This window comes from Lingula anatina, chromosome 1 (genome assembly GCF_051362555.1).
Source record: "Lingula anatina isolate TDL-2025a chromosome 1, LinAna3.0, whole genome shotgun sequence".
NCBI classification, from domain to species: Eukaryota; Metazoa; Brachiopoda; class Lingulata; order Lingulida; family Lingulidae; genus Lingula; species Lingula anatina.
In genome coordinates this window covers 20,021,521-20,031,497 of record NC_141767.1, presented here as the reverse complement: position 1 = coordinate 20,031,497, position 9,977 = coordinate 20,021,521, and the positions used below count along the sequence as shown (strand labels likewise).

Sequence of the window (9,977 nt, the reverse complement as noted above, 5' to 3'; positions counted from 1 at the left end):
TATAAAGCAACAGGTACTCCTACGAGGTTTGGTTCGTCGTTTCTTTCTGGACTAACTCGCAGCCTCTTGGTTCATGGTCAAGATAAGAAATCGTCTATAAAAGTAATATCAGCAAAGGCTGACCCTTAGTACTATGGCCTAAATGAATGAACAAATACTAAATAGTTTTTGTACTTGAGCAAAAGTGTCGACAAATGTACTATAGGTGCTTTAGTTGCCCTTTTCCCTGCAAATATGCAGTTATTTAACTTTACATCTGTGCGGGGGGATGCAATATAAAATCTCGCTGTTCATTGGCCGCTAAAAGGGTCCCACACCTAACAACGTACAGCCATGGAAGACAACGTAGGTTTGAAATCGGAAATACTGATACACCGTCACGAATACGTTTTCAAAAGAAACAGTAAGCGCATTCAAAGATAAAGCTTGCCAGGCGCGGTTTCCCTTTCTTAGCTTGTTTAAAGAACAATCTAATACATTACGGTGTAGTTTTCATTATGTTTTTAACCTTTACTCTTCGGTATAAGGAGTCGCTTCAACACACGCCATAATGAAGTTAAAGCCATGAGCAAACATGTTGCAAATTTGTTCTTTGCTTTTAAATAAAAGCAACTTGTTGCCTACTTTCTTTTTTATCGAATAACAGGCACGCGTTACACTCGGCCCGTGGGAGGGTGGTGACATTTCACCCATCTGGCCACTTGACCCTTCATCATCACTGACCCATTGTAAGGCGCAACAATATTCATACGACCAGAGGGCAACCACATTTTGGCCCTTGTCCATCTAAATCTCTTTACAAGCAATTTTTGTCAACATATATCATTGCATTTTTCTAGTTTATGCATAATGGCGCGGTGTCGGTGTCACAATTAATACTTGAACAGAACAGCGTAGTGCTACTGGACATAGTTTAAAACGATTTATATAATGGAAAAAGACAAATGAAAAATAGTCGATAATGGAGGCCTTGACCACGTTCTGATATGAGTGATATACATATAAAATGATAACAATACCAAATACGCAGAACAATGGCAATTACGACGAAGATATCGACCTGGTAACATGAACAGCCCTAAACGATCGCACGTCACAGGAATGCGACCTGATCGTGCGCTCAACAATCAACCTGCACGCAAGTCGCAGTGCAATCCGAGAACTTCGAATTCGGCGGTTCAACCCACAAATAACATCCCTTTTACCCAAATTTTTCTCCTTAAAAATCGGTCAACAAATATTTAAAAGATCTCCAATAAAAGAATGCTTGTCACAAACCCTAACATAATATACAAATGCATTCAATAACTTTTCATAAAGAATTCATTATCTTTTATGTTTTTATATCAAAGTTCACGCCCCTAGAATGTTAACAATAAAAGAGTCCTCGTTGATTATTTCAAAACGTCGTTTGAAATATTTCGTAAATAATGAACAACTATGAAAGACAAAAATAATAATAACATGCACGAATTTGTCTGTATCCAATCTACAAGCCAATGTGAAGGGTGGTAAAATGATATTTTTATAAATTCTAACTTTTGGCACGAAAGCCGTTTAATATATTAGCAGTTTATCCATTTATCTTATCAAATAGCCTTGGGTGATGTTGTGATCCTTCAGCACACAGGTAGTGTTTGTACTTTTATTAGTAAAATAGATTACGTTATCCCACCTTCCGGTAAAAAGCTACTAATCTAAGGAAAAATCGACCAAGGTTTACGAATAATGATTAGGCTGAATCAATATAGCGAGTCGGTGGCAACTTTTCATTTTTAGAGTGATCCCTGTGTCCATAGCATCCGACAGGCCTTTATTTATTTATTTACTTTTTAACCAATAACAAAACAGCCTTAGTAAAATTCACATCGTACTAGTTCTGCTTATATTCCTCCAGTTATAAACTGCTGATGCCAATTTCCACTGAGGTTAGTCACACTACCCAGTAGTTCGTGTCAAGTCATCATTCTGTTAAACCACATGTCACCTCACCCTGTCGCCTGTACTCACCTGCCGGTACAATAATGCTTTCAGCGCCTATATAATAGTTCTGTATTATAAGCTATTAGGAAAGTAGCGATTAGGAAGGTGGATAGTATATTTAACGTAATTTTCAATATGATATCAGGGCGTACTCTAGACTCGTTCACAGAATGACTATCAGTCCATAGCTAAATACCGACACGCCCGAGACATAACTCGTTGATGACTAGAATGTTGGTCTCTTCGACAGAGTAGAATGTTAGTCTCTTCGACAGAGTTGCATTGATGGGCTACCTGTAGTTTATCAATTGCAGTATTTCAGCATAGAAATAACCAGAGCTTAAAAGAAAAATCTTTACTCAATATTTCATAAAGGAAAAAGGACGGAGTGGGGTGGCGACAAACCTAAAAGCAGACAACAAATTTTTGTGTCCCATTGCTTGACTGGGGGACCTAGTTCACTTTAGTTAACTACTGCCGTCAAATGGATGCCTTCAGAACTTGTTTTATTTTCACTCGTGTAAACATGTGCGCGTGGTGCCAGTCCCCCTTGTTACCAGAAGAAGCTGTCCGTCTGTGTGCCAATTTACAGATGTCTGTTATGGAATCAATTTACTCCCAATTTCTACACGCGGAGGCGTGACTGGACAGTCAGACAAAAGCACCAGTACAAATTTACCGAAGTAAACGATGCTAATGCGTCAGATAACCATCACTTGTGGTTCTAACAGGGAGAAAAGGGATCTGTAGTCGTTACGTCACTTGCCTGGTACATTATAGCGGGATTTCTGCACGACGTTCCCTTCTCTTACGTCAGCGCCATGTAAACACAGTAAACAGAGGCACCCAGCCCTTCGGCAGGAAAGTATTATTCACTAACAAAATTCTGAAATGCGCTAAGCAAAAAGCAGACAAATAAGTCTGGAACCATGCTTGTCACATTTCAGATTTAAACATTATGCAAAGGTCATTCTTTGCTCGGGGCTCATTTCATCATAATACATATTATTTCAAAAAGGAAATAATTTCACACATTTGATTCGACTGAAATATACTCCAATTATTCTTCACTCTGTCACATTTCCCCTAGGGAGGATCGGAATAACGAAAATATTGAGCTGATTGTGTTTAGATTGACTTCTACCATGGGTCATGAAGCTTTAGGAGACAATTATTTTCAGGCCGAGAAATCTTCTTTGGTTGTTGGTAGAAAAAAAAAAAAAAAAAAAAAAAAATATATATATATATATATATATATATATATATATATATATATATATATATATATATATATATATATTCTACCAACAACCAATATATACCGAATCACAGTAAAAAGAACACACCCAGTTTTGTCTCCCATTGTACTGTGAATAAATGATGTAAAATTAGGCGCCATTTCAAGTACACCCAAGACAGAGCTATCTTGGAGAAAGAGGTGTGGTGACATAGATTAGTGTTATACACCGTTTGCAAAGATGTAGCCCGTTACAAAAGATAGCAGCAATGCAGTTTTTCTTGCCGTGCGTTGTCAACGAAAGGATTATTTTTAGTCCGTTGGCATGATAACAACAATCACGTCTCTTTTTAATGAAAATGTTTTAATTAAATCTGGGATTTGATTTCGCGGTATCGATCGATTATCTATCACGTAGATTGCTTAGGTCCGTTGTCATTTATATTGTCATACTAATTCTTTAATAATGATAAAAACTGATAAAGCGACAGGCAAGACAGTATTGTCAGGGCCGTAGCCTCCGGGGGGCAGCTGCCCCCCCCCCCCCCCCCCCTGGGATTTGAGGTGCAAAATAATAATAATAATAATAATAATAATCGCAAAGGTAAAAAAAAAATAATTGCAAAGTTGGTATCAATTCTGTGAGAAAATGCACTCATGGCCACCAAACAATCATTCAACAATCTGTTTACAAAGGTGTACTGTTTTTAGCCAACTCAGTTCATGCCAAAAAAGCTCACCCTCCCTTAGGGAGCTATCCCCCAGGCTGTTATCAGGTTATTGTTCACCCTGAGTGTTTGCCCAACAAAGCTGGGAGGGCTGTTTTGAAACGTTATTCCTGATCCTGAGACAATCTACGAAATGAAGTGTTGTGTTGAAAAAATGACTGTACTTATGACAAAATGAACCCACAATTTCTGATTTCCGATTTAGCAATAAATAACAGTTAAAATGCACCAGAATGCAGTATTATACATACAGTTTTTAAAAATTTTCCCCACCGTGGGAGGGGGACACCCCCTCCCACCTAGGGGGCTTTGCCCCCTCGTGTCCACCTACTGCCCCCCCCCCCCCTGGCATTTCGCTCAGGCTACGGCCCTGATTGTTAGCAGAAAAGAAACACATGGTGTCGTCATTGTTTGTCGTGCACATAATGTTACACGATTTTACATAGTTTAAAAATAAATCAACGCCCTCAGAATACATGTATGACCAGATGATGGAAAGAAGTTTGCTTTTCTTATCAAGACTTAATGGGCATACGCCACAATTTTTTTTTCTGAAATGCAGTTTTATCTTTTCTGCTTCAAGTGCTTTCAAATCTCTTACTTTGTACTCCTGCCATATTAATTTCGTATCAATTTTTCGAGAAAACGTGACGTCTTTGAAAACTTTCACGACACCCACAAATTTCCTTTACGATCAAATTTTTTCTAAGCGAATGTTCATGCAATTGAATTATATGAGTAGGACCTTACTGCGGGACGCGTGAATCATGCATAGGCTACAAAATAAATATCAAGTCAGTCTTCAGATTGTTTATTATTCCTCGCAACATTTAAATTGCAGTCTCTTGAATATTTCACCCTTTTACAATTAACAACAGAACTAACACCCATCGTCATTATTGGTGAATTCATGGCCAAATTAAATTTCAGAAACTTCCATTTGTATTTTAAATCAAGTTATTTGTCTAAGTTTGGTAAAATTATTTAGAGTCCGAGTTATAATAATACATTCCGAATCCGTGAATGTCTTTTTTCTTGACTAACTATCATCCAGTGTAATAGAATATTTTCAAGCAGCTGATCTATGAAAAACGTCACATCACCCGTTACAGACCACGTAGCAGACCACGAGTAAGAAAGACGAAGAGTCATCGCTGGATATGAAATGCTGTTTATTCACACAGTGTACAGAACTGTTAGGCTTACTGGGTACTGAGCTGTACTAAACTGAACTGGTGAAAAACTAAAAGAATATCCATTATCCGCTGTCAACTGGCTGCCCAGAGACGGTCATGACCATCTGAGCTGTTCACTCTGCCAGTAAGAAATAAATGACCGCCGCAGAGCACGTGCGACATCGCTTCATATGTTGCACACCTCTTAGCAGTGTAATTTCTCACCTAACACAACCTGGACAATCATAAAATCATCGTCCAAGTTAAGACCTTTAAATTTAATTGTGTGACAGTTCTGTCGTGTCGGCAACAAACTACTACTTGACTGATATCTATGTTTTTACCTAGGATAACATACATACAGCTACCTTCAATCTTTGTGTGAAATTATAAGTAGGAATGATGCTCAATACTCTTATTTTTAACAGTAGTCCTACTCATCAACACTTACCAACTTCTTTGCAGCCATTTATTTGATTATTCTAGTGATATTAGTGACGAATCACGTATTTTGTAGGATTGTTTCTTCGTTTATTCAAACAGTTTAAAGCAATGTTACAGAAATAATGCACTTGAGCTGTTTAGATTCACGTTGTACGTTGATTTTTGTCAGACTTGAACATCTCGTCGACCTTTGGCGCCATCTAGCGTTTACAAGCACCTGTTCATGACGTCATTCTCCCCTAGAAACGAAGCAAATATGTCGAGCAGAGGGTCGTCCCGTTCTGTCCACGAAGATCTCAGGGACGAAAGGATCCCTAGTTGTCAGCAATGGACATGTGAACAAGTTGGAAGGTGGATAGAGGAATTAGGATTTCCACAGTATAAAGTAAGTACAGAGAGGTCAATTTTGAAGCTTTCTGCAGGCTGTAAGCAAGAGAACAGTACCCAGTGGATTAGTGATTAAGTTAAATTAGGTTTTGTAAAACGATGTAACGATTTAAGTGTTCTTGACATAATCTATCTCCCCCTCTCTCTCTCTCACACACACACACACCCTTAAGTTTAGTCCACATCCGTTTTTTTTTTTTTTTTTTTTTATACTTCATAATCAAACTTCGTTTTATTACAGGATTGTTTCGTGTCAAATTTAATTGATGGTAAGAAACTTATACTGATATCTGCATCAGCATTGCCAAAGATTGGAATTACAGATTTTGAACACATTAAAGTAAGTACATGGACCGAGAAAACACAGGTATACTCCTGCACACTTAGTATTGTGACGCAGTATTTTCAAGCTACCAGTATCATATATGACTTTAGGCACAATATATATATATATATATATATATATTGTTATTGTAAATTTTTTACTGATGGAGTGAAAAAAAACTATTTACCTGTCTCTTCCTCTCTCCTTTTTTTACAACTGGTATATGAAGTATTTTGAAAGATGCAGGGAGAGGATGAACATTGAAAAGTACATACCTCAATTAATGCAATGTAAACCTTTCTTACTAAATCTGTTTAGTTACAACAATATCTTGAAATACGGGAATTCTCTGTTATGTAGTGATGGAAAAGAAATTTACGTCAACCCTACAGTAAACCAAATCCGACTTAGAAAATTTGGCTATATCCAGTGATCTTAGGGCGTATTCCCATAGATTTTAGATCGATCTTTCCCCGTGGGGAGTCTCACTAGATTACTGTCCGATAATCCGGCTTAAATGTCCGTCCCGCCTACTACAAGCTGTAAGTGGGTAATTAACTTTCATGCCCGCTCGGCTGACAGCTATTTAGCGTGAACCCCCAGGGAGTTAGGTCGATCTAGTTTGGATCGATCTAATCTCTGGGAATGGGGTCTTAGTTAAGTGGACATGTAAAACTTCTGGTGTTCAGGAAATGTTAATTTCAAAATGTTTTGGAGTTTTTCCCATTACCATTTTGCCTATGAATCTCCACTTCTATGATTACTTCTTTCCAGTTCATATCAGAAAGTATTTGTAATTGTCAAAATTTGTTTTTGGGGTATTATCCACCATCATTTTGCCTAATAATATCTAATTGTAGAAAACATTACTTCTTTTCAGTTTATATCAGGAAGTATTCGACAATTATTAACCATAGAACATCCAAACTGGAGTAGAAGCATATCCCTCCCTCCAAGAGAAACTTTAGGTAAGTTTCAATCTCTGTTAATTAACAGAATGAACACATGCTACCCCTTTCCCATGTTACATTAGTTACTTTTTCCATAGAAGCCTTTTAAAATGAATTACTACTGCCACGGTAATGAAAAATGTTAACAGCTTACTTGCTTAAAGGTCACCAGATTTATTTACTTTTTAATTGTGGGTTTTATCAAACACTGCCTAATCCATTTAATACAAAACTCATCTAGATACATTGGTCTTCCAATTTTGTTTGTTCTACAGGCATGTACTTGGAAAGAAAAAGCAAGACAGGTGAAAAAGCAGATGAACTAACTTACAAGAGATTTCTGATGAACTTTGAGGATTATAAGTGGCAACCTCCTCTTTCAAACCATTGCCTTATTCTTCCACACAGCTGAATGGAAGACTATATGAAGCTATATGAATGTAAAACTATGTGAAGCTAACAAAAAGCCAAACAATATGTACTACTACCAGTCAGAGTAAGCAACAGAATGACAGCAAAACCAAAAGCATACTTTCTATAACATGGGCATGAAAATGCATGCATCAGAGTGAAAAGTTGCTTACTTGTGGCTTGAGAGGTGTAACATTTTGAAAATGTAAAATCACGTTGATAATAGAAGAGGGCACTTAAACATCCTAGCCAACTAAAGAAAAACTTCCATATATATAAAATATGCCTTACGAAGTGGATATATTTCAATGTAAAAAGGTTGAGCACTAAGCTTACATTTCACACAATGTAGTGGAAATTCATTCATATCTCATTAAATATCTTCATCAGTCAGTGCCATTGATTAATTTTTTTTGCATGTCTGTGCACAGCATACAGTTTACCAAAAAGAGATTGTACTTGATGTCAAAAACAGTTATATTCACTTAGCAACTGTATTATAAAGTAAGTGAATAAAGTAAAAATGAACAAATAAAGCAAATGCATCTGTCTTTGATGGTGAGTGTTTGAACTAGTAGTTTGGAAGGGGGAGGCAATGGAAAGAATAATGCATAATTTGTCACAGTTTTGGGTATGAAATGTGTAACAAAATGGGCCTGCAAGTAAAGTTTGCTACTTATGAACTTGCAACACAACAAACAGAATCTGAACACCTGGTGTATAAGCCCCAAGAGTAAACAGAACAGAAATATGATGATGATGATGATGATGATGATGATGATATAAGCCAGGCATTTGTTGGTATTAACTGATTGTCATAAATGAAAAATTGAATTGAATTGGATAAAATCTCAGATCTCCTCTGATTAACATTTTATGTTATACTTGAAAAAAAAAATCCATAACTGAAACATATGCAACAACAATTACATTGAACCTACATAGGGATCTTTTCTTGATACAATAGTCATGTTAGCTAATCAAAATTAACTTTATTTATAGTGACACATCATCAAGCTCCAATGCTTGTGTACTAATAAATGTATTACATATCGGCACACAGGATATCTCTCTCTGTTTTTTCTGTGGTATGGGATCATGGAGGCACTGCATTAACTCTCTGCACAGCAAACATTAGTGATTTCCATTCTTTTTGGTAGTTTGCCAATGCCTCGATTTGGAAAAAATGTCTGTCCTCTCTTTGATGTTGTTCTTACTTCTGTCTGCCTCAGCCTCACACCTTCAGCTTTGCATTATGAAGTCTTTCCAAGACCATTTGATCTTGTTGCATGCCAGGGCAGTCTGAGCGAGTGCTCTTTCCTCTACTTGTTATGTAAAAAGATCGTCATTTTGGTCCAATTCACATCTGATGGACCTGTTCAAATTTGATTCAGAACCTGGTGAGATGCCTATTATGTCAGTAACATTACATTCCCATTGCTCAAATCTTCGCCTTGAGTTCCACTGTCGGAGTTTATGTCCAATATGAAAATGAGAGAGAATATGAATGATCCACATTTTATATTTTCCCTGAACGAGATGTTTTAATCCCTCCAGATGGGTGAAAACTTAGAAAGAGAAGATGCACTCACCACCGTTCTAGCCATACCAGCTGGGCTGATTTCAATTTTACGTTAGATTGATAGACAGGTTGCCACTTACAGGAAACCATATCTACAAAAACGAAAATGTAACCGACTCCGGTGGGACTCGAACCCACAGCCTCCGAATTACTTTTCTATACTCTAGAAGTCCGACGCGCTATCCATTGCGCCACGGAGCCGTGTTAGAAGGTGCTCAGCTTCGAGAGTGCATGATTTTGGTCTGACAATTTGCCTCTTCATAATTAAATGTTGCTAAAGTAACACAACAGCAGATAAAAAGTGTGAATATAAACACTTAAAAGAAAATAGCTACGAGACATTCCGTTGCCTGTGCTGTTAACGCCGGATTAATGCGCAATCTTTTCCACCAATCACTGTTAGAGGGAGACTGAAGCAGCCAATCAAACGCTACGAATCTCGCATGTGTAAATTCACATTCATCACACACAATAAGTTTAGCAGGTCGATTCGCAATCACAGAAAACGGGACTTTTTCCTGTAGGTCTTACGCCATAAGGACATTCCCTCAATCCGTGTTTGTTACACTACAACTTTGAGCTGGTTATTTAGGCACTACAATGCTAGTCCGTTGATCCAACTTTTCCATGCGACTACATCGAAGCATTTCATGAATAACAGGAAAATTATCCAGTTCACATAATTTGGCCACTTCGGAACCTAAAAGAGAAAACACTGAAACAGGTGGGCCGCCTTGCCAGATTTACAGAGTATT

General features: G+C 37.5%; 1 protein-coding gene and 1 non-coding gene across 2 annotated transcripts; one reads left to right on the top strand and one right to left on the bottom strand.

Moving 5' to 3' along the window:
• The first annotated feature begins 5,762 nt into the window (after positions 1-5,762).
• LOC106179289 (sterile alpha motif domain-containing protein 15-like) lies at positions 5,763-8,033 on the top strand. The gene is made up of 4 exons (XM_013562841.2): positions 5,763-5,952; positions 6,196-6,294; positions 7,160-7,247; positions 7,505-8,033. The coding sequence occupies exons 1-4, from the start codon at positions 5,791-5,793 to the stop codon at positions 7,639-7,641; spliced, it is 486 nt and encodes a 161-aa protein (XP_013418295.2). The 5' UTR covers positions 5,763-5,790; the 3' UTR covers positions 7,642-8,033.
• Positions 8,034-9,335: 1,302 nt separating this feature from the next.
• Trnar-ucu (transfer RNA arginine (anticodon UCU)) lies at positions 9,336-9,423 on the bottom strand. The gene is given in 2 exon segments: positions 9,336-9,371; positions 9,387-9,423. It is a non-coding gene; the product is annotated as a tRNA-Arg (tRNA).
• Positions 9,424-9,977: the final 554 nt, after the last annotated feature.